This window comes from Macrobrachium rosenbergii, chromosome 43 (genome assembly GCF_040412425.1).
Source record: "Macrobrachium rosenbergii isolate ZJJX-2024 chromosome 43, ASM4041242v1, whole genome shotgun sequence".
Classification (NCBI taxonomy): Eukaryota; Metazoa; Arthropoda; class Malacostraca; order Decapoda; family Palaemonidae; genus Macrobrachium; species Macrobrachium rosenbergii.
Window position 1 is genome coordinate 42,971,498 of NC_089783.1, and position 25,127 is coordinate 42,996,624.

The following is a 25,127-nucleotide window of genomic DNA, read 5'->3' on the forward strand; positions in this document are numbered from 1 at the left end:
TAGCTGCTGGTTCGGAGATAATCCATTTGTAGAACTTTTAGAGTGCAAATTGAAAATTGCAAATCTAGATGTGTTTATCGATGTATATGTGACATTAAAGCATCTTAGATTACGATTAATTTTGATAACCTGTAGTTTTTGCAAGTGGAACCCATTTTACCCTGGTTATAGACATTACACGTTGGCGCAAAGACTGTGAAAGCCTGAAATTAAAAGACAACGCAAAGTATAACAATAATAAGGTAAGGGGAAATCCTAAGAACCTACTGTACACACAAGTTAATCGGAGGTAGAAACAGCAAAGGCTGTGGTTTCATAAAGTACTTGGTAGATAAATATCTAATGCATAAAGAATATTTAAATACATATGAATACGTTCAAGACTCTTATCATAACTGCCTATGATGAACCAAAAGATGACCTACTGTAGACCATACAGACTTGAGCTCACTGTAATGAGTTTCATTGGCTAAGCTTTAAAGCTAGTAGTACGTGAGTAGTTTCACCATTGCCATACATAGCACTAAACCGGAGTTTTAGAAACATTCTCACTAAGGCATAAATAGAAGTAAGGATCACAAAGAAGTGCATATTAGTAAAGTGCACCAGGCATTCACAACAGAAAAGAATGCATATCTATTTTTAAGAAGTAACTGCGCTGATGAGTAATTCATTTACGAAAACTATGGCCTATTTAAAAAGAAGCAGGGTACAATAGAAAGTCCACCGAAAATAAATGCAGTGAACAAGACTAAATGATAACCTCTCTTTGTAATTGACTCCAGCATCAGTGGGCAGCGGTAGACCTATTGATATGATCTGGACCTTGAGTTTACACAATGCAAAATTTTGCACTCTCTCGGTAACAATTTCTTTTGCTGCTTTGTACAAAATGAGCTACAACTTTCTTTAGTTTTTAATAATATTACCTAACAATCATGCGTCGCCACAGTACAAAGATCAGTTTTGTTTATAAGTAGGCTGTTCAAAAGTCCTGTAATTATGATATATGAAAACGTTTGATGGCTGACTGACAGCTAATACATCCATCCTCATAACCCTTTCAGCTGTTCCTTGTCTCCGGTGCCTCTGTGAACGTTTTTTGTTACATCACTCAAGTTCAGACAGATAACGTAATTGGATTCATGTGATCGTCTTTTCGGAGAGAGAATGTCATTTTAAAATATACTAAATATGAGAATGTTTAATAAGTGTTATTTTTATTTTGATTATTGCCTAAAAAGCATGGAACGACAGTCTGAAATACAGTACGTGCTTAACAACACGTAGGATGCATGTCAGGACCAATTCCTGTTTTCGTTGCTTGCGCATCTTGACTGGCAACTGAGAATGCAATTAAGCGTCGGCTGCTGTTTTGTTTACAATGATGACAGGAAGGCCTGTCCTCTTTGCTTCCCTAATTTTACGATGTATACGCGATAGAGTTCCATATTCTAGTTCGGTTTATTTGACGAAAATCCGGATACAAACGACGCCTGCTGTAAGGTATTCCACAGCAGCTGACAAGACTGTAGAAACTGTGAGTGATAAGAATGGACGAATTCCCGATGGTAGCATTCAAGGGAACACGCCGATTTATACCCAGGACACTGTTTTTGAATTTGTCAGTTCCCTTACACCGGAGCAAAGAGCGGCGGTTTTGGAAGAAATACACAAAGCCCAAGCAACGGAAGCCATGAAAAAGGCTGAAGGTCAGTATGGTAGTCTAACCCTTCGTAGGCAGCCGGTAGGCTGATCTATCGTTGACTTGGCCACCTTGCCAAGTGCGGCAGTCGAAGAATTTCCGGCCATACCGCCATTTCAGACTTATTTTTACTGTCTGCATATATATATTGAGTTGGAACTTGGCCTGCTGGCAGGCTACTGCCGTTATTTTCCTACATGATGGCCTACTGGCAGGCTAATGCCGTTATTTTCCTACATGATGTTACCCATGTAGCCTAGTTTATGCTGAGACGAACCTTTATTTTAGCCTATCATTCAGTTATTCAGTGTTGTGGTTTATGATTACTGTATAAGAAATTGTGAATTTAGCGAAATTATACAAGTTGCCCAAAACTGATAACCATGTTTTTCAAATGAATTTGATATTTCCACCAGAAATTACTCATTACCTCATTGTCCCTCCTGACAGTTAGGAGACATCAGTTTTTTGGGTGGGGATTGACAAATGAATGAATGAAAGGTGAGAAGTGTTGTTACATGGGCACATCCTAACGCACCCTACTTGCTTAGGTATCTGGTACTACCTGAATGGTATCAGTGCTTTCCTTCTAACCTGACATTAGGAAATGAAATGCAATGTGAGGAGGTATCTAATGGGTTCTACTTTTTGTTGAAGATAGAATGCCCCTTAAAATTAGAACTGGTGGTATTGTGAATATATTATGAATACAGTACATCATAACTTAACTTAGGATGCCAGGTTGCACTTGAGCCCCTCTAGATCATCATAAGATTATAGGCTATAATAGTATACTGTAGGTATTACACTTGGTATTTGCCATGGTTGCAGATTAAAATTGTTGGTTGCAGATGAAATTTATTTTCAGAATAAATGTAAGCACATCACAATCTAGACCATCCATAATTTTGCTTATGGTATAATTTCTCACTAAATCCTGCCTTCTGACTTCCTATAATATTCTTAATGCATTATTTTTAAACTGACAAAATCTTTGAGATACAGTTTCATTGACATATCATGATTCATATCAGTATATCAGTGAAGATTGTACTAAATTTATCTGTAATCCCTTTTATGTGATATTTATCTTTGGTTTTGCACATCTTATTCAACCTACCTATTTTTTTATTTGCCCTTTTTTGATCTTTCATAAAATCCTCACTCAATATAACCTGTACTGGATATCATTGTTCCTAAGTATTTGAGAAATTCAGCCCTATTAGGCTAATCCCTTCCTCATTCACTAGTATTTCATCCATTTGTTTATATCCTGCCCACATTACTTTTATTTTTCATAGATTTATTTTGAGCCCCACCACTCCAGAAATATGATTCATTCTATTAAGCAAGCTTTACAAATATTATGGTGTTTTACTGATTAAAACATCATCATCTATGTATTCAGTCTGTCAGCTTTTGCTCATTACCCCAATCTGAACCTCTTCCTCCATCTCTGACTACCCTCTCCAATGAGAATGGTGAACAACAAAGGTGAAGTAACATTCATATGTAGCACTCCATCTTGTACTGCAAATTCATTTGACAAGACCACATCAACATTATCTTTTCATCAAATTTGTTCATGGATAATTTTATATAAGCAACTTACCAAGTAATTATATAGCCATAGTTTCTATTAACCGGCAGCTAGAATTTTTTAAATTCACGGTAGCGCTACTTTTGTTTTGGTTAGGCGACTAACCCTGCTCACTTTTGGGACAGAGACAAAAAGAGGAAAGCTGCGTCTAGAGCCAATAGTAAAAAAACATTAGCTAGTCAGGTTCCTGCTAAGTCTGTGGCTGATAATGTACCTTTTATTCCTCCTAATCCCAGTTGTCATTCTGTTCCACCATCTCCTCTCCCTGGCTCCCTTACTCTCAGTCCCAACACTATTGCCAGCCTTGAGTCAAGAGTTAATAAGAAATTTGAATTGTTAGTGAATACGATAGAACTGATAGGCGCTTCAGTGAAATCCCTTATGGACAAGTGCAGTATAAAAAGTGTTGGTGAAGTGTCAGTGGAGGGAGTGGCTGTCTGTCCTGCCGATTCTCCGCGGCAAAGGTCCCTGGCAAACTCCCCTAAACCTAGGAGGAGCCAAACTGGTAGCCCAAAGCAGGTCGGTGGGGTCTGCCCACAGGCAGTCTCATCCTTTGAAGAGAAATGCTATTGATGTGTCTCTTTCCCCTGCAGTTCCTGTGAAGAAGCCCAAGGAGTCTTCTGTAGCAAAGCTGTCTTGCAGTTTTTGGGACAGCCCTGAACATTTCTCCCAGGATCACCTGGAGTTAGAGGGTCAGCTTTCAGCAGTTAAATGTCTAGTCCCTTCTCGCAAGCACTCTTCCTTGGCTAGGATCATGGACGAGCGTCCATCAGTGGCGCCACAGCATTCTCCTGGATTTAAGAAGGTGACTGAGCATCCTTTAGGGCCTGAGCTTCCAGCTCCTACTACGCTTATTGACTCGGGACTCCCTTGTGCTTCCGAGCACCCATTAGCTCCAGCTCCCTCAGCACCTGAGTCTGTAGTGTCCGCATTGAGACCTCTGGTGCCAGAGCTCCCATTGGCGTGAGAGCACCCACTGGTGCCAGAGCGCCCTGTGGCGCCAGAGCTCCCCTTGGCCGGGGAATGTCTTTTATTAGAACGTTCATTTCTTTCCGAGCACCTGTTAGTGCCCAAGCCTTTTTCTGTGTATGAGCGCCAGTTGGCTCCTGAGCTTGTTTTGTCTTCTAAGCGCCCTATGTTTGCAGAGCCTCCCTGGTCATCTGTGCTTCCTGTCGCTTCTTCTTCTAAACTCCTGACACCTGCTCCTGTAATTGGGGTTTTGGATCCAGCCGCTGCCCAGCTTCCCCCTCATCCTCAGTGTCTGCCTCGGCTCAACAAGCACCCATAGTAGTGGACCCTTCCTTTCTGTCCATTCATCGACAGTTAGATAATATTTTGGGGTTAATCAAGAAACCCCTTCAACACCTCAACCTCTTGCAGAGTTGTCTCCCATTTCTTCTTCTGAGGAAGAAGAAGTAGACCCTTTAACTCCTCCAACTGCTTATGCTTCGTTGCCAAGGTTTTTGTTAGCAACATTTCCTAATTTCTTCTCGCCTGCAGCTCCGGCTTCCCTGGAGTCTACACATTTAATGGACAACCAGGTTGTTAATTCTTCAAGACTCCCAAAGATGGTACTGTCTTCCTCTGCTAAGAAGGTTTTAAGTGCAGTAGAAAGTTGGCTCTCAGGGAAGAGCCTCTGTTGAGGCTCTCTCAGAGGAGATATCTGTCTTACGCAACTGGAGAGGCCCCGTCCCTGGGAGCTTCCCAGGGGGACTTCTCCAGTTTGATAGACTCTTCTCAGAGGTCGGCTTTCAATTCTGCGAAGATCCTGTTCTCAACTTCGGAGCTAGACCACTTGATCAAACACCTGTTTAAAGTTATTGAGGTGCTTAGTTTTTTAGATTGGGCAGTGGGTGCCCCTGCTTGCAAGATCAAGGATTGTCCTCATGTCCCAAAGGACTACCCCTCAGATTTTATGGACGTCATCTCTTGTCTCAACAAGGGTATAAGGGACAGATATCTGGAGCTGGCTTCCCTTTTTGCTATGAGCATTTTAAAGAAAAAGGAGCTTTGGTATTCTTATACCACTAAAGGTGTGACCCTTTCACAGAAGTTCGCTCTTCTTTATTCCCCTCTGGATAAACAACACTTGTTCCCACAGGCTACAGTTCTTCAGATTTCTTCTGACCTTCAGAAGAAACCTATTCAGGACCTCCTCACTCAGTCTGCGGCATTCTCCTCTAGGACGGTTTCCCCTCTCCAACAAAGGACCCTTTGCCTAATGAAAGAGTTAGGCATTTTGATAAACATACAGAAGTCCCAAATGACACTGTCTCAGAGCATTCTTTATTTGGGGAAGACTTTGAACTTTCAAGTTTTTTGGGTTTTTCTTACCCCCAAGAGGGTCGAGTTGTGTCTCTGGACTGTGCAGGAGTTTCTCAGTCTCTCAACCTGTTCTGCTCTCCAGTGGATGAGCCTTCTTGGAACTCTGGCCTCAGTTGAATCTTTTGTGAGGTTGGGCAAACTTCACATGAGGCCCCTGCAATTCTTCCTGAAGGCAAATTGGTGCAGGAAGACTCAGTCAGGCTTCATAGTCTTCCCAGTCATGTTGGAGATCAAGGAGGATCTCCGATGTGGTTATCCGAGGAGAGACTTCGAGGACGACTCACCCCAGCCTAGGAATTCTAGGCCTCAGATGTGGGGTATGAATGTTAGGGAGTCTGTTGGGACATGGACAGTTTAGAAATTGCTACATATAAATGTCAGGGAGTTGAAAGCCATTCATCTGTCACCTCCAGGTTCTCCAACACTACAGAGTTGACCTTGCATTCATCTAGGAGTCTGCAGCAGAATCAAGTCAAGCTGCTCCTTGCTTCATGTTGCTGTTGGACCAGTTAAGCCACAGTCACCAGGTTCTCCCTCAGAGTGGACCTTGCATTCCAGAGTCTGCAGCAATCTGTGGAGGCTTTGGGGGCAAGCCCTCCATAGATCTCTTTGATACATCAAAGAACAACTGACTTCCTCTCTTTTACTCGACCTCTATGCCTTTCCCCCCTTTGAGATGATTCGGGAGGTGTTAAACAAGTTCAGTTCTCATCGGAACGTCTCCTTTCTGGCCGAGGAAGGAGTGGTTTCCCGACCTGATGAGACTGCTCGTGGATTTTCTGAGGCTCCTTCCACAAGAACAGTCGTTGCTCAAACAGCCATATTTTCACGGGTACCATCAAGGGTTGTCCGCTCTGGCCCTGACGGGATTCAGACTGTCAGGAGCCTCGTCAGAGCAAAAGGACTTTCACATAGGGCTGCAGAGGCTATTGCTAGATGTAGAAGAAAAAAAAAGTATATCTTAGTTTAACCAGACCACTGAGCTGATTAACAGCTCTCCTAGGGGTGGCCCGAAGGATTAGATTTATTTTTACGTGGCTAAGAACCAGTTGGTTACCTAGCCACGGAACCTACAGCTTATTGTGGAATCCGAACCACATTATAGCGAGAAATGAATTTCTATCACCAGAAACAAATTCCTCTTGTTCTTCACTGGCCGGTCGGAGATTCGAACTCACGACCAACAGTGTGTTAGTTGAGAACGGAACCCGCTCACCCAGCGAGGAACAAGATGTAGAAGAGCTTCTTCTAGAAAGCTCTACTGGGCAGTGTTCAGGATGGTGTGCACAGAATAATGTCTCTTCTTCTGAAACCTCTGTAGCCCAGATTGCAGACTTCTTACTCTTTCTCAAGGCTATTAGGAGACTGTCACCCTGTACAATTAAGGGATATAGGGCTATCCTTAGGGCAGTGTTCAAGCACAGAGGCCTTAACCTGTCTGCAAACCAGGATATTAGTGATCTTGTCAAGTCTTTTGAGACCTCTAAGACAGAGGACATAGTTTTAAAGTGGCTTGTGAGCTCTTCTTTTGAGTTCTTTGAAGTCCTCACTGAATTTGGCTACAGAGAGGCGAGTTTTAAACAATGGATAAGAAAGTTGGTTTTGCAAGTGAGCTCTCTTTCTTTTCCTCACCAAGAATCTTCATGCTGCCTGTTCTTTTATTATTAAAAGCTTGGAGAACATTCTTTTAAAGTGGCTTGTGAGCTCCTCTTTTGAACCTCTTCATGCTGCCTCTTTGAAGTCCCTCACTCAGAAGACACTCTTTCTTGTAGCTCTGGCTACAGCGAGGCGAGTAAGTGAACTCTAAGCAATGGATAAGAAAGTTGGTTTTGCGCAAGGAGGTGCAGTGTGCTCTCTTTCGCATGATTTCCTCACCAAGAATGAGGACGTTTCTTGTCCTTGGCCCTGTTCTTTTATTATTAAAAGCTTGGAGAACATTCTTCGGCCAGAAGAAGAGGAGAGACTTCTTTGCCCTGTGAGTGCCTTGTGGCTTTACATCTGCAGGACTGAGAAGATCAGGGGTTCCTCAAGCAACCACTGGTGTTCGGTGAGAAACCCCTCTTGCCCGCTCTTTAAGAATGCCCTCTCCTTTTTCTTAAGGAGCCTTATCTCAGAAGCGCACTCTCAGGTCCAAGAGGGCGCCTTCCTGATCCTTAGGGTAAAGGCTCATGAGATTCGAGCTGTCGCCACTTCTCTTACGTTTCGGCATACAGTAATATGTTTGCTTCGCACTACCTGAAAGACATGGTAGCAGTTTTTGATTATTGTAGTATGTTAGGGCCTTTATCCACTGCTGGCATGGTGTTGGGAGAGGAAGCTTAAGGGGCAATCTGTCCCTCTACTGTCTCTTTGCCTTGGTTTTTTTTTAGGTTTTGAGTTATTGGGAAGCCTGGGGGTACAAGTGTACCTGGAGTACCCACCAGAATTTTGTGGTTAGGGTGTTGGTTGTTTAGTTTTGATTGCGGTGTAGGTGACACTTGTTTTTTATTCTGGTCATGCCCAGGGCAAGGGGTATATACCTCCTTTTGTCTTTGTCAGCTGTCAGTGTACCTCCACAGCTACAAAGTACCCATTGTGGAGTCAGCTATGTAATTGCTTGGTAAGTCACTTGTATAAAAATGACATTTTCATAATAAAGTTTTATGTATACTTACCAAGCAATTACATAATCGGAGCCCTCCCTCCTTCTGTACAGATGGACGTATTTTGGTTCAAACGAATTGATGATTTCCCGCTGAGTTGTAATTGTCAGTCCCGATAGTGGCGGGACCCTGTCACCTACACTAGTGATGGTGGTGCTGCCGCGAAATTTAGATTTATGGTCTGCTGTGGTAGGAAGCTGTTAGCTATGTAATTGCTTGGGAAGTAAATAAAAAACTTTATTTTATTATAAAAATGCCATATTTTATCTGTTTAACTCCTGCCATTTCTGAAACAAGCTTGTTCATCCCTTAAGCTTTTTATCAGTTTTATTATCCATCCTATTTAGAATAAGTACACTGTATTTTCAGTACAGCATAAATACAGTGCTTCTATAGTTATCACATTCAGTCAGGTTACCTTTATTTGGTTTTTGTTATGATTTTCAATTCCGGTCATCAGGCTTTATTTTTTCATTCCGTATTCTTCAAACCAGTCTACTTAGTGTACGAGGTGCCATCTCAGTTTCAGCCAAAATTATCTCAGCATTGATTCAGTCATGACCTGTGTTTTCCATTTCCTTAGTTTCTTTATTATTGAAAAACTTTGAATTCATTCTTTAGTATATTGAGGTGTTCTTCCGTGTCGGGTACATTGGTAAGATTATCTCCCTTATACTGTATATCTTATTTGTGACATCACAAAAATGTTTTTCCAGCATTATTTTTCCTCTTCTTATGTTAAAATTCATCCATTCCATCTTTTGATAGGTATTTTTCTTTTTTCTTTTTCACCCATGAAGATTTCCTTGCTACTGTAATTCTGTGGGCTACCCTGACACCAGTGCTGCTTCATGAACACATGGCATTGTCAATATCATTGGTCTGTTTCTCTAGGTATTCTTAGTTCTTGATCTCCATTAAACTTCATTGTCTGGACTTGAGTACTTAGCACATTCTACATTGCGTTCTTCATTTCCTCCTTGCAAATTCTTTTACATGTACCCCTTGCTTCTATTTATCTTTTATTGTATCTCAGGTCTCATCTGATGTGCAAGGTTTCCTCTTGTTACCCTATATCCCATTACTTCTTTTCCAGCAGATTGATATACATTCTTGATGTCAAACCAGCCCCCATTGACTGTGTGCTCATCGTCAGCTATTTTCTAGATGTGCAAATCCATCTTGCCATTTAACTGAAAAAGCCTCTCTTTGTTCATCATCAAGAAGCTCTCAGGTATTAACCTTTTTGCTGGGCATTTTTAATTTCAGTTTTGAGGTTGCAATGTTGGGTTAGTTATCACTGCTGGCATCTGCTCTTCTGTAGCTCCTAACATCCCTCATTGTTCTCTTTCTCTCGCGATTACAGTAATGACCGTGTGATCTTTTTGATTCCTATTATTGCCATTTTTACATTACTGTTGGATATTGTGGTGACCTACATGCATGTGATCATGCAGAGACTTGGATTCTTCCTGATTTTTACTGGACTGATGTGCACATGCACAATAGAATGTGTGAGAATTCGTCCACAGCCTCTTACTAGTATGGCTTCAGCCAACGATAAGGTGTATGGGAGAATTAGCCATGGTTCAGAATACTGTGCTCATTCCGTTTATGAGGCAACCTCAGCTCATGGTTTGGCAATTGGCACTGCCAGGCTAGGTCAGATTGTGTATACAGCATTCATATTCCTAAGATCAGTCACCAGAGCAGACTGCTGTGTCAGGCTCTTTTGTGAGAGGATCCAGTTCATGCTTTAGGAGATCAGTTAGGACCTGAGGGTCTTTCTTTAGATTCCCTTTGACTGAGTTAGAATGGCACTTTTGAGAGATCTTGGGCTCATTTGTGAGTGTTATGATCTTGGAGAAGAAACCATGGCTCCTTCATTGAATCTCTTCTTGCTGATTGAATATACAGTGTTCTAGAGTTCATTGTCACTGTGACTTCCATGGTTGCAGCTTGCTCTTTGACAGATTAGGATAAAAGTGCTATCTGTAGATCAGAAAGTTCCCTGTTGCACAGCAGATCTATCAAGCTACTTCCCCTGCTGTTGACACATCAGCGTCAGTCCTGCTTGCCAGAGGATGCAGACTACTCCTTTCAGGTTGATGACAATTTGTGGGCTGACAACACTCCATCTTGAGAGACTATGACAAGGAGGTACTTTTCAGCAGAGCTCTGGCCTTGTTAACATAGGTGAGAGCAATGGTGGAAAAGAATGCACTGGAAGTGAAAGATGACCTGTCTCCAGGCTTTTTCAGGTGACTTAATTGGTAGAGAACTCAGTGGTGGTTGGAGACCAATTATCGACCTGTATCCATTGAACAGATTTGTGCTACAGACTCAGTTCAAGATAATAACAGTTTTTTCCGATTTGGGCTTTTATCAGAGGGGCAACTTCATACTTTTGGTGGATCTGAAAGCTGTATACTTTCAGATACGTGTCCATCAGCCCTTCAGGAAGTACCTCTGCTTTGTCTGCAAAGGTATTGTTTACTGATTCAAATCCCTTTGCTTTGGACTGTGAAGAAATCTAGAGGTACTGTGGTTATTAGAATTATATATGTAAAATAGTTCCTCGTTGGACGAGTCGGTAGAGTTCTTGGCTAGCACTCTGCTAGGCCCAAGTTCGAGTCTCCGGCCGGTCAACGAAAAATTAGAGGAATTTATTTCTGGTGATAGAAATTCATTTCTCAATATAATGTGGTTCGGATTCCACAATAAACTGTAGGTCCCATTGCTAGGTAACCAGTTGGTTCTTAGCCACGTGAAATAAGTCTAATCCTTCGGGCCAGCCCTAGGAGAGCTGTTAATCAGCTCAGTGGTCTGGTTAAACTAAGGTATACTTTGGTAAAAAATAACCAGTAGATTTTGTTTGTATATTTATATATTTCAGCCTAAAATGCAGTAAACAGTTAAACACTTGACTACAGTGGTGAGGATTGGTTTATTTCAGTTCTAATAAATGTACTGTCTGAATTTGATAAGTAAATATAAGCAGAGCCTATAAATATGGGCCACAGCACTTCATGTCAGCCATGATTTGTTTATGAGTATACAGTACAGCACTCCTAGCGGATGCAGGCAGTCTAGTGACATTTGAGGCCAGGTTTCCCTGTCACAGAGAACCCAGAACTCACGGAACCCTCAATAACTTTCTTATTTGTAAATATATTTTTGATATTAAGGCATCATTGTAAAGTTCTCAGCTTTAATGTGATGTATAATTTGTTGGTTTTTATATGTAAATGGCTTTTAAAGCCTCAGTAATAATTAGCGTATGTCTAGAAGCACATAAATAGATATTTGAAGAAAACCTGGAACTCATGGAGCCCTCAGTAACTTTTGTATCCATGATTATATTTTTACTCTTAAGGCACCATTTAAAAGGCAGAGTTAATAGCTTTAATGTGATATATCATTTGTTAGGGTTCCATGCATAAACATTCTAAAGCGCACGAGTAAATTTGCGCTTATTGCAGATCCCATTACTGGTTGCATAGCAGAAAATCCAGAACTCGTGGAACCTTCAGTAACTTTCTTCTTTGAAAAACTATTTTTGATATTTAGACACCATTGAAATGGTGTAGATTACAGCTTTAATTTGGTGCATTGTATGTTGGTTCGGCCATGAAATTGGTTTGTAATCATGAAAACAAACTTCACAAAATCATTATTTATTTCATCTAAATGGGTCTGTTGCAATGTGGTCTTAATTTTGAGGTGGTTATTTATACTTTCAGAAAACCGGGAACTCACGAAACTTATTTATTTCATCTAAATGGGTCTGTTGAAATGTGGTCTTAATTTTGAGGTGGTATTTATATTTTTCAGAAAACCAGGTACTCACGAAACCATTATTTATTTCATCCAAATGGGTCTGTTGAAATGTGGTCTTCATTTTAAGGTGGTATTTATATCGAAGTGGTCTGTAAGGGAGGTTTTAATGTACATGTACAGTATATAGAAAAAGCAATGACAATGAGAAAGTGGACGAAGAGAGACATGTCGAACAGAGCACGCTTGAAAATCAATTGCACACAAGTACAAAATGAATATAGACAACAGTTTTGCATGGGTAAATAACAGAATAAGTGCAACACATAACAAGAAAAAAAATTGTTTATTTTAAACAGATTGATGTGCCACAGGTTGCTGTGTGATTTATTTACTTTTTATTTTATATATTCTTTACCAAGTACAAAAAATACACAACCATTTGAATGTAGGTTTATGAAACCATTTTATTTTACATTTTTTATTTTAACTTTTTATCATTTCATTAATTATGTCAGGCAGTGTTCACTTCAAAGTTGTTAAATGTTAAATTTTTACAGGGCATCCTGAATCAAAAGCTAATAAATCATTAAATTCTGTCAGTATCTCATCCATGCCTGAGATACATACATAATGATAGAAAACATCAATTTATTTGTTAAAATTATCCAGTTCATAAGAAATTTCACATAAATTATATATTTCATCATTGCTAAGCTTATTTTCACAACGGGCCTTGTTTAAATGGTTTTTCACTTGTTCTAAATCCAATCAAGTACTAGCCTCACTTTTTAGACTCTTTCAGCCAGATTTGCAGATAAGGAAATGTCACTAGCTTTTGATGTAATTTTATCTATCTAATAGTTATGGCCCGTGTCCATTTGGAGCGCTGTACACCTTGCCCTAAATGCAAACAAACATGGCATCCTGTCATAATCCAATGGGAAGCCTGGAATTGCTGCAGCTCTATATGTAGGCTCTGATCATGATCATGATCATGGTGTATATGCAGCATTAAATCCAGTTTCCAAAATGTTCATGTAAATTTCAGGAACTGAGTATATGATCATAGGACATAGGCAAGCATTTTTGTGATATACAGTACCTATTTTTATTTACAGTGATACACTAATTTCATCTGGAGAACCAATAGTCTTCTCAGTGTCTTTTAAGTCAATGTGTCAATAATCAGATGAAAGTGAAGAAGAAAAAAAAATTGCTACTATTACCGCTGTGTAAGTGATTATGACTTGCCATTGTTTTCAGTGTGTTGTATCCCAGTTCTTTCATTAATGTCATCCAGACATATGATGAAGTATGTGTTCACTAGGTCAGCGGCACTGATTATCTGACTCAAAACTAAAAGGAGATATTTCACCAAAGGTATTTTCCTTGCTAAACAGTGCCATTTCATGTTGACAGCATGTGTACGTAGGGTATACTTTTTTGTTAAGTTGTGTACTTGCACTGTACTTTCCCTTTAGTGCTTTATATGTGTTCATTTAGTTAGCAACAACTGGTTGAATTGTGCATAGCACTGGGAACTGGCTGAGAAATCATACCATGCTGCTGCACCACTTGGTAGGGCAAGTCTGGTACCAGCAACCATGGCAATTCCAGCTTTCATAGTGTACATCAAGCTTTTTGTTGAAAAGCCCCAGGACCTCATCCATTGAGTTGACAACCCACCAGATTTAAGCCTACAGTAATAGTAGGGAAGGCAGTGTCATCAAGTACTGTATATAGTGCTTTTGGTTTAGTGATGCTTATTATCCCCTGTTTATGCATCGACTCCATGACTGCTGGTGCATGTCATCCTGTTGTACCCACTCAGCCATTGGCTCCGTTAGCTTGCACAGAAGGTTTTAGGCATGTGGTGCCGTGATGAGTTTGTATATTTTATTTTAATTCACATGTCCCAAAACCTACAAGCTCCTGAAGGTCATCCTTATCTTTAAACAGAGCCTTGTCAGAGCTTTTACTATGGTTTCTGCTATGTTTACCTGTTGACTTTGTCTTAGGCAGGAACTGATGAAGAGTGCCTACTTAATGGTAATTTTTAAAGGTAATAGAGAGAGAGAGAGAGAGAGAGAGAGAGAGAGAGAGAGAGAGAGAGAGAGAGAGAGAGAGAGAGAGAGAGAGAGAGAGAGTCTATTTCAGGCACCTTCTCCAGTAAGATTGATATAGATCATCTCTGTCTGCTTAAGCTGTAATCAAAGCAGTTCTTATTGGATAACAATTAACTTTAGTCCATACTTACTCCATTAAAGTTTAGTTAAGGCTATCCAAATTGGTGACTGCTTAGTCCAGGTCACGCATATCCAGTGAGAATTTATTTCAGGTCACCCTTTTCTGTTAGTAATCAAGTTCAAGCTAGCCGTACATAGTGCCAGTTTAATCCAGACCAACCATAGTCTGTCACAGTTTAGATCAGGAAACCAAGCCCTGCCCAGACTTAGTTCAGGGCACCTGTGTTTACTGATAACTTTGTTGTAGAATTTTTTCGGCGTATATATTCCATGAGTAATGGAACCCTTGCTGTTGTGTTGTATGAAATATTCTAATTATCATATTTGCTTTGGATAATTCACAGAGAAGTTAGCTTCATGGAGATGGCGATCACGTTTTGGCCGTCCCTCATCTTTGCATCAACTTGGTGCTGATCCTACTGGCACCTACTGTGAGATACCTCAGGACTGGTTGAAGAAGAAAGTTGGTAAGTCAGTCTACAAATACTGTATTATTTTGGTGGTATGATTCCCTATATTATGGTGTCTTTGGGATCTTCAGATTTTTTTCACATTTGATTATGTTTTATGAAGGCTTTTTACGAAATATGACTATCCTCTGTATTTCATGCTGTATTTTCTTGTAATTTGTTGTTACATAGTGTCTAGTCATACTTTTTGTGCAAAGAAATATAATTATTTTTCCTTTTAAAGAGTTTAATACTGTACTTTGTTGTTGAGAATATATGCACCAAGTGTAGCCAAATTTTCAATATCAATTGTAGCAAATAGTATAGCTAGTTTAACCAACCCAGATAAAATTCAGAAGCTTTTTTTCCCTCCTGGAGGAGTTTCTTTGTTCCTCATCTTCTGCTTAGTTATGGCTAGAGGTCTGGATTCATCTTACTTCTCACAAGAAATTAGTACCTCACAGCTGGATATATCTGATATCTCTTCAGTTACATCTTAACACTAGGTCAGTCTAGAGACATCTAGACAGTCTGCCATTACAATTTTTCAGTTGTTCTGTTATCAGATTTAGCTGTACTGTCTCAGGAAAGTTTTCAGAAGAGGAAGAATGTTTTCATATCAGCCTTTTGGAATTAAAGGCAGAATATTCATGACTCTTCAGTCCTTCTCCTGCCATCTTTCCAAGAAGGTCATGGATATGATTTTGTACCACTCTGCCACTGGTGTACCTGTGTAAAGAGGGAGGCACAAAGTGATCTTCCGTGTGTCATCAAATAAGAAGGAACAAACTGTTACATTAATTTTCAAGCATATCTTAGAGAATAAAAACTTAGTAAACTGCCCAGTTGGCCCAGTTACTATTCGGAGCCCTCAAAGTAAACTGCCCAGTTAGCCCAGTTACTATTTGGAGCCCTCAAACCAAGCACCCTAGGGAATTGATGCTTTCATGAATCCATGGAACAATCTAGAGATCAGTACCTCAATCTCTAATATGTCTAGTATTGGACTAAATCAAATAATCATTCAGCATGACTATGATATTGAAAGCTCCTCTTTTGCCTCAGTGTGAATGGTTCCGAATTGTGCTGAGATTGTTGATTCATCATCCCAGGGGTCTTTCTTGCTGGGAAAAATTACTTCCACAGCCTCACTTTTGTCAATTTCACAAAAAAGGCTTCTTTAGTCTGCCTGCTTGGAAGCTAACAAATGATGTCTCATTAAGAGAGAGGCTTTTTGTCTGTGTTTTCCTAGCCAGACAGAATAATAATCCGAGTATCTCTGAGTTGGAGTCACAGAACTGAGGTGTTGTTTCTGCCTCCCAATTCTATATCTCTCATCTTGCCCAGGGACTGAATTATTATCACAAGGTTTATACCTTGCTGTATGCGTCATAAGATGAAAAGCTTGGTCCATAGTTTTAACGCTAGTTTTGATAAGATGGCCAAAGAGTACTGAAGAACATTGCTGTCAAGATATGCTGTAATCACTTTCATTGAATGACATCTGGAGAAATATATGGCTTAAATGTATTCATGACTTCACAAAATCTCCTTCTCCAGGGAGACATACTGTACTTAGGTTGTCACGTGAAGTCAGGTTTGACAAGATGGACAAAAAGGATGTTGCTGAGTAAGAATTGCAGTGACCAACATGATGGTGCTTGAGCAGGATTCTGCAGTAGAATATGAAGTTCCCGAGAAAGAAGTGGCAGGAGAACCCAAGGTGTTGGACATCAGAAGACTTTGTGGTACCCTAGCATTGGTCATAAAACGAAAGGTTGGGTAACTTGCAAAAACTTGGAATGTAACTATATTTCCTCATAAGAATTTCTGATTGGTCATGATAGAAAATATCCCAATCATATAAACTAGTTTATCTGAATGCCATTTCAGGCATGCTAGGTTCCTGTCATGTAGAGTTTAGGTTCTGAGTATAAAGCATGAAGAAAATAGGTGTGGAAATCCTTTTAAATTTTACCTGCTAATCAAGCTTTCATTTTATGATTACAATTATAATTTCCATATACAGTATATCTTTTTAAATAATTTTATTAGGCAGTGGTTTTTTTTGCATTTCATTACTCTGGGCTGATAATAATTTTTAAAGAAACTTTGTTCTACACTTGGTATTGATTGCAGGATAATGAAATATTATAACTTACTACATTTTCAAGAGCCATAGAGTTATTGTAGCATCAAAATCGTCATAAATTAACGTTATATTTCCTTTTTTTTTCTACAGCTGAAAAGGCCAAACCCAAGCGTCCTACAGCTTCTGAACTCAGAAATTGTAAGTGTATGCGTAAATCAGCTCGTAATACTTCTTGTTACTGTTGCTATTGAAGTTGTATAGTCTTTTTGTAAATTAGTTACCTTTTCTAAAGCTGACACTGACATTTGAGTGTATTATTTACCTGTCTGTAATGCTAGACAGGCAGGTTCAACAAAAGGTAAAAAATCTAGAATGAAAGTGTGAACATTAGAAATGAATTGCTGTAAACAGTAAAAACAAGACACGTCAAGAAACTTTTCTGTGAAGTAAAATGCTAACAATCTTTTTTATAGGAAAATGTCAAAAATGTATGTAATATTTTGGAAATTAGTCATGTAACAAAGATGTTAGGGAACTGGTAGATAATAATAAAGTAGATTTTTGTTGTACACTCCCAGTAAGTTACATTAAGAAATGTTTGGTTTAACATAACCCATCAGTTTACATTTGCTTAAATCTGCAGTCAGCAATTCCTTAGACACTCAGAAAATAAGGAGAAAGAAGACTTCACCTGGCAGATGTCTAATCTGAGTGCACCTCTAGGGGTTTTGTCATTCCCTGTGTCAGTCAAGCAAGCATTATTTTGTTGTCCATGCTTTTGAAATTGAAATTGAAACTCTTGATTGTATATGATTTTGCATAGTCTGGCAATTTTCCCATTGAAATTTCAGTATTCATCTAGTGTTAATAGTTTGTGCATGGCACTCCAAAATTCCTTGAATATTAATGGGTATTTTCTCCTCACTGGCTGGAAGATTTGTTAGTCTGTTTCTGTCATGCTTGTCTTTGTAAGTACAACTGGTTTTACTACCTCTCTTTGACTGAGCATTGCTTGGTAATTTGGTGGGTATGTTTGATTTTATTTGAATTAGGTTGTATTTTATTATAATTTATTCAATGAATTTTGTTATGGGATATAAAGTTGAATTGTAACATTATAGGTAATGCATTTATTTACTGTTTCACCAAGTGTGTGTGTTTTTTATGAAGTTCAGGTACCTTGTTGACCATGGTTATATAGTTTTATTGTTTTCATTGTTGGTGAGTGTGTGTGTGATGTTTTTCTTTCCAGTATGTTTGAATAGTTTTTAGTTGTAGATGTTTCAGGAGTTTTGATACTTATTACTATTATTATTTGAAGGTAGCAGACCCTCTTTCAAGCAAGTCTTGTTAAAGAGAATGGCAGCATCAGCAGAATTGATTTTATACAAGGTTTTTTCAATTTTTCTCATTTTCTTTTCATCAGGGCTGATATTTGCTAATAACTGGCCGATGTTCATAGTCTGGGTAAGGAAATGGTTTTTTGTAGGTTCATTTTAATATTATCAGATCATATGAAGTTAAAATTGGCGTGTGGTCGCCGTAGAGTTTTTGGAACTCGCAAATTAAAGCTGAGAATCTCCTTCATCGTGTTTCTAAGGGCGTAGTGAATTCCAACGTTTCCAACCATATCGTCGATTCATTCTTAAGGAAGGGTGGACTTCTTCTGGTTGGAATAGGGTAGTTAGCTGGTTTTTATAGCATCTCAGGTGCTTCATGTTGTGAAAGCTGATTTTTCATTGGCTGGCTCAGGGGATTAAGTTCCTGAGCAAGGCTGTCTCTCAGAGGTAGATGCTCGCACTGATCTTCACGTGGGGACGTTGGAGACTGGGATGTTAGTATTGGGAAGGTCACTGCCAGCAGAAGGGCGCATCTTCTGCTTGGTCTGTTTGTTCGGCTCAGGGGTGCCCGTGGTTGGGGCCCTTTGCGGCACTGTCGGGAGTAGGGAAGTCTCTTGAGTGGTATTAAGACTAGGTCTCTCCTTTCCGATAGTTAGGGCCTGCTGTCTTATCTGTAATGCCGATGTTAGGAATTATATCCTTTCGTGTTATTCTTACATTGTGGGTTCTCTTTGCATGGTTATAGATGGCGCCTTCTTGAGTGTGGTAGGAGATCCTCTTGGAAAATCTCATCGTAGTCATACCAGTGTAGGTGCTGAGGCATTCCTGGGCAGGGCATTTGTATGTTGGTTCTTTTCAGAGGATCCTGCACCACAGGGGCTGGGTTATTTTTCATGATCAGGCCACTGGTCTTTTTGCTTTTGTAATAAATTACCAGTTTAACCTTTTTTCCCGGGTCCTTAAGGGAGACGTTTCCTTCTAGGATGTTACGAAGGGTGCACTTGTTCTCTTTGTGTTTCCTGTGGAACACTCCCTTGCAAAAGAGAGTGATTTCTTCAAGGGCAGCGGGGTGAGGCGCCTGTTGATACCATTTATCAATGGTTCTACATATGCATCTTGCAATGTCCCGGTTGGCATACCCATTGTTGATTAAAACCTGGGCAACACGCTCTAATTCGGTGTGAGTGTCTTTCCCAGAAGAGCAGTGTGAGAGGGCTCTCCTGATGAAGGCACTGATTGCATTTGTACCTCTCTGGGCACCCACTCTCACCGTTCAGGCACATGCTCAGGTTCGTGGGTTTGAGTATACTTGAGTTACGAAGCGCTCCCCTTGTTGCCTAACGAGGACGTCAAAGAAGGGGATGCGACGATCACAGCAATGTTCTGTGGTGGAGTTGAGGCTACTGTGGTCATGGAAGGCTTGCTGTAGGTGTTCTTTTTCTTCCTCCATGCTGAAAAGGGCCTGCATGTACGTGCAAAGGGGAGGTGTCTGGGAATAACCTTTCCTTCTGACTTCATTAGATCATTTAGTGAGCCTACGATTCCTCTCCAAAGGAGTGTGGTCTCCCTTCTAGCTCAAGAGCACATGAAGTTGGTGCCATGGGACTGTTTCTCACCTTTCAGAAGAACTTTTTGGTTTTTCAGTAATGAGGGTGGGTGTCTGGTGTGATCAGGCTACCTTTACCTCATTCTACCTGAGGGATGTCACCCACAAGTCCCTGGACACTTTTTTTATTGGGACCAGGGGTGGCTGTTCAGCAAGTTGTGTAGTTACCGAGTCATATTAGGCACATCCTTGTAAGAAGTGTGAATGAGGAATGAATGTTTCTCCCTTTCTTTCTCTTTCCTTTTCAGGATGAATGCAGGCCAAAGTACACACTGGAATTGAGTGAGATTAAGGTAAGTACACAACAGGCACCTACTCTAAGTGGCTTAGAATGCATGGCTCTGTCATTTCTCTTTTAACTAGGGATAGGAAGAACATGGTGAAGCCTTTTTTGAACGCATAATTTATTAAATGCCAGGATAAGGTTACCCACCAAATTCACACTTCCCATGGGAGATGCTCTGGTCCTCCAGAATATTGTTCATACTCGAATCCCTCCAGATTTTCAGGGATCTCAGACCAGGGTCCTACTGCATTGGTCTTCTTTTCACCAGATCAATTGGAGATTGCAGCAGTCATTGCATCCCCTACTTGCACAGGCACATGGAAACATGACATTTCTTGGTGGACTCCAACTCTCTTTTCTAGCAGGGACTACCCCATCCTAAGGGGCTAGTATTAAAGGCAGTGATTGTTCCCCATAGGAACAAATAACAAATTTATTTTGAAACCAATAGAAAGAATGAAGAAATCAGTGTGAGGCAAGTCAGAGATCTCACCTCACTTCCCTTATCTCCACCAGTTAATAACCTTCTTACCAAGATTCAACAGCCATTCCAGCTTACTGAAGGATACTCCATGTATGAAAAGCTATGGTTTGTATACCTATAAAAAATACAAATTGCTTCAAAAAGGTGTTTTTTTCTTGGCATAGTACCTTGAATATTTAAATAATACATGTGGGATGAAAAATAGATAGAAGTGAAAGGAAGGAGGTGTAAATGGATTGTCAGCTATATGCACTCCAGAACACATAAATGTGCGTCTTTGTCCTCCTGGTTCCATTTTACTTGATTTGTCACTTTGTAATTTCAGGAAGTTCCATTAAGGTTAAACCCCACATTTTCCATCATGCCTTTTTATTTTTTCTTTTGGCTTGGTGTAGATAAGGTCATTAGGCTGGCAATCCAATTAACTTTTGTTATATGAGTACTGGCTTTTTTTTTTTTTTTTTTTTACTAAAAGAAATGTTCTTTTAATCATACTAAAGATTATTATAACATATGCTTCCTTATTTATTTACAGTGGCTTTGTATAATGCTCTACCATTTATTGGTTTTGGTTTCCTCGACAACTTTATTATGATTGTTGCTGTAAGTATTGATGTAATATTTTTTTATTAATATTGGAACATGATAACAAAATACCCTTGTACAATAATTTAGGCAAAGAAATAAATAGTAGAGGTAGTGCTAGTTGTGGTTTAATTATAAGGTATGTAGAATAGTGTCTGTTCACTTCAAAAGGAAAGGTGGGTTTCTATAAATGCTTGTTTTATATATAAGTGCTTCTTTTATATTAGAAAAGCCTATTGCTGAAGAATTTGGTAGCATTTGTTATTTGGGAGTTCTCAGATTAGGTTATAATTGAATATTTTAAATGATGGAAAAAGTGATAATCTTAAATCCACTTTTCTGAGTATAGTATTGTTGCATACATGTAATCAATACTGTATACTGCAAGGTGTAGCTCTGTATTATACTTTCATTTATTTATCCTGTAGGTTTAAGGGCATACTGCACCCAGGCTAAATAATTTATATGTTATAATATCACAAGTTGTACTGATTTTCAGTTGTGTAAAATTCCTTACTCTTTTCTACAGGGTGACTATATTGATACAACAATTGGTATTGGTCTTGGCATCAGCACCATGGCAGCAGCTGCACTAGGTAATACAGTTAGTGATTTGGCTGGCATAGGGTCAGCTTGGTATGTAGAAAATATTGCCGTAAAAATTGGAATCAAGCCTCCAAGTCTCTCTCAGGAACAGTTGGAGATGATGTCATCAAGATGGTCCTCCAATATTGTGAGTTACTGTGATGCTCCATATTTTTGTATATCAAGTACTTGAAGAGTATTTTAATATTCAAGTTCATATCTGCTCATTTTGTGTTTCTTCCCTCCAGTCTCCTAGCTAAAAAATTTACTTGTGGTTGCATGCCATGATGAGAGCACCCATTTTAAAGTGATTCTTGTTTCTTAAATTTCTGTTATTTATTCTAGCCAAATTTTATAAGATTTTTTATTTTATCTCATTTTTTCATTTCTTGTTCTGGCATGATGTGGTAGATGAACCAGAGTAGCATTGAATATGACTTTGCTCTTTGAACATGAAGAAGGGTGAGTTTTGGCTGACATGGATGACTGAAGCTGAAAACCTTTAAAGTTAGTTTTTTATTGTGGATCCAATCTCAGTGGACTGAAGTGTATGTCTTAGGGCAGTTATGCATATAATTTATCAGTATTGCTCCTCCCCACTGGAGGATAGTAATCCAAACTGGATAAATATTTTTTTTATATGATGTATATACAAATTTAAAACAAGGTGATGAGGGTGAGAGGATACTAAGAATGCTATCCTTGGGTGCAATGTAGCTGTGGATTAGTGGTTGCCTGCCTAGGTCTTTGTGGAGCAGCTCATGGGGATGGTCACTGAAGGGTTGTGATCTTGAACACTCCTTATTTCACACTGTTTAGCTCAGTTTTATGTGTATCTATCATCTGTATTTCCTAGTTCAGTTTTATGTGGATCATCCATTTTTCCAAAAGCCTATCACACTGAATAATCTTATCCCCAGAATGCCACACTGTTCCTCAAGCCCTTTTGCATTAATGAATAACTTGTTAAATGAGTCATCATGCTTGTCAAAAGTCCTCTTCTCTGTAGCCAGCTCTTCATTTTGCACAAGTAGAGTATCATCACTTTTTTTTCTTTTTGTTTTGTTGCTGTGCCACAACTTACTTCATACTCTGAAGCTTGCTTTCCACAAATTTTAGCATCTCTCTATTTCTTTTCTGAATCTTTTGAGTTATCTCTACTTTCACATCATCACATTGTCTTCATCTCTTTTTTCAATTTGTCATAAGTATTTGATTCTTCTTACCTTGAATCTTTAGTCACTTTTCTTCTGCTTTCTTCCTAAATAATAACCATAATAGTTGTCAGTATTGCTATATTTATAACTTTTAGTTTTCAGAAGCTTCTGCTTCTGTTTCCTCTTATGCTGCTAGGTCTTAGGTTGACCATTACATTTTTCCACTGTGATAGCCAAACTACTTGATCCCATTTCTGACCCCAGTTTTGCAAATCTGATTTACCTGTATTGTAGGCAAATAAATCCAAAAGTTCAGCTTGATAGAGCTCAGTATTCTTCGGGTCTTCATTACCTCAGTGTCTCAAACAAGGAGTGCAAACCACAAACAAGTCATATCACAGTGCAAGATCTCTATTCAACTTCCAGCTCCCAACCGACTGGCCACACTCACAATCCCTTTAGTATATATTGTCTTGGTGTGTATATAAAATTCCATATAAGTCTTGTGAAAACTTTTATATTGGTCACACTGGAAAAGAGACTAGAAGGGCATAAAAAATGTATAAAATATGCTCCAGTGAACAGTGGAATTTTTTGTGCATGCACAGGTGAACAGTGGAATTTTTGTGCATGTCAGTGAGAACAATCATACTATCAGGTGGGTGGTGGGTGTAAAAGATAGCCTATTCTAATAATGTGCTGGAAAGGAATATCATTGAATCTAGCTTTGTAAAAGAAACTTATGGTCGTAATATGAATATCAGTCAAGGCATGTAAACTTCATCCTATAATTTCAAAATAAATATATATGGGAAAAGGATTTTCATTATATATAATATATATATATATATATATATATATATATATATATATATATATATATATATATATATATATATATATATATATATATATATATATATATATAATATGTGTGTGTGTATATATATATATATATATATATATATATATATATATATATATTTATTTATTCATTTATATTATAATACTGTATGTATACTACATATACTGTATACAGCATTCCTTCAGTTATCCACAATAATATATCCAAGGCCCTTGCTGATATAGGTATTTTTTGGAGATGGTAAAAAACCCAGTTCATATGTAAAACAGGGTTTCATAAACTTTTTTCCCTGTTATGTCATTGCATAGGGCAATGACATAACATTGTACATTGTACAGTACTGTACACAAAATGAGTGTATATAAAATGTATAAGAAAATTTAACATTAAAATTCTCTCTCTCTCTCTCTCTCTCTCTCTCTCTCTCTCTCTCTCTCTCTCTCTCTCTCTCTCTCTCTCTCTCTCTCTCTCTCTCTCTCTCACAACTGTGAGGAATGCCAGAACTGTTTCTTTGGGCTGAAAGCTAACATACAACAACATGATGTGTACTTATACATATACACATATATGTACTGTACTGATCTAATATTGAAAAAGTAGCTACCATTTTGTCCTGCATTTTGGTACCTTTTGTGTGTGTTATTCTTTTGATTAAAAATGTCTCCAGTATATTACATTTCTGTGCTACCTTCTTCAGTACCCATTGTTTAGGCTGCCCTATCTTTCTAACTCTTAGGTATGAGTATATTTAAATATGTAAATAAGAGCTAGTTAAGAAAACATACCTGTATATAATTCAGAATGTGGCTGCACTATGTATTTACATTAAATGGGTTAAGTTTCAAAATGAAGTTAGGCCTCTAGGTCAGTAGGCCTGATTGACTTTGATTTTTCTTAAAATTGTAATATTATGTTCTTGTTTTGATGCAGCACACAATGAACAGGTACTGTTGATCAGGTAGAGGTTTAAAGAGCTTTAGATAGCTTGCTTGTTGATTATTACAAATTTGACCAAGACATTGATTACATTATGTGGCCTGACATTTTGTTTTGCTTGAATTTCTTCATGAAAATAGTAAGAAATGCCAGCCTTAGAAACAGAACTGTACAGTATCTGCATTTTGTTGAAGAGAAATGTATTTCAGAGGTATATTACATAGGTGAGTTGTGAAATCTTACTTAATCTCCCATGATATCTGGAAAATTTTATTTTATTTCACAGGGCAGAGGAGTTGGTGTAGTGCTTGGATGTCTCCTTGGAATGTTTCCCTTGTTACTCTTATCCAACCACCAAGAAGAGAAGAAGGAAGTGGAAGCATAGTAATGTGGTACAGTTTTGTATATTGCTAAGACAGGGGTTGATCTGTGTAAGTTGAACTG

General features: G+C 38.9%; 1 protein-coding gene across 2 annotated transcripts in view; it reads left to right on the forward strand.

Moving 5' to 3' along the window:
* Positions 1–1,244: 1,244 nt before the first annotated feature.
* The window catches only part of LOC136828825 (uncharacterized), a 26,022-nt gene continuing 2,139 nt past the window's right edge, over positions 1,245–25,127 (forward strand). Inside the window, exons 1-6 of one of the 2 annotated variants that reach the window (XM_067087076.1) lie at positions 1,245–1,712; positions 14,643–14,765; positions 16,990–17,037; positions 21,091–21,158; positions 21,670–21,873; positions 24,970–25,127. The exon at positions 24,970–25,127 is cut by the window's right edge and continues 1,370 nt beyond it. In XM_067087076.1, the coding sequence (XP_066943177.1) occupies positions 1,385–1,712; positions 14,643–14,765; positions 16,990–17,037; positions 21,091–21,158; positions 21,670–21,873; positions 24,970–25,068 (870 nt within the window). In that variant the 5' untranslated portion in view covers positions 1,245–1,384 and the 3' untranslated portion in view covers positions 25,069–25,127. The remainder of the gene's footprint in view (positions 1,713–14,642; positions 14,766–16,989; positions 17,038–21,090; positions 21,159–21,669; positions 21,874–24,969) is intronic. The other variant, XM_067087078.1, reaches the window with a different exon arrangement.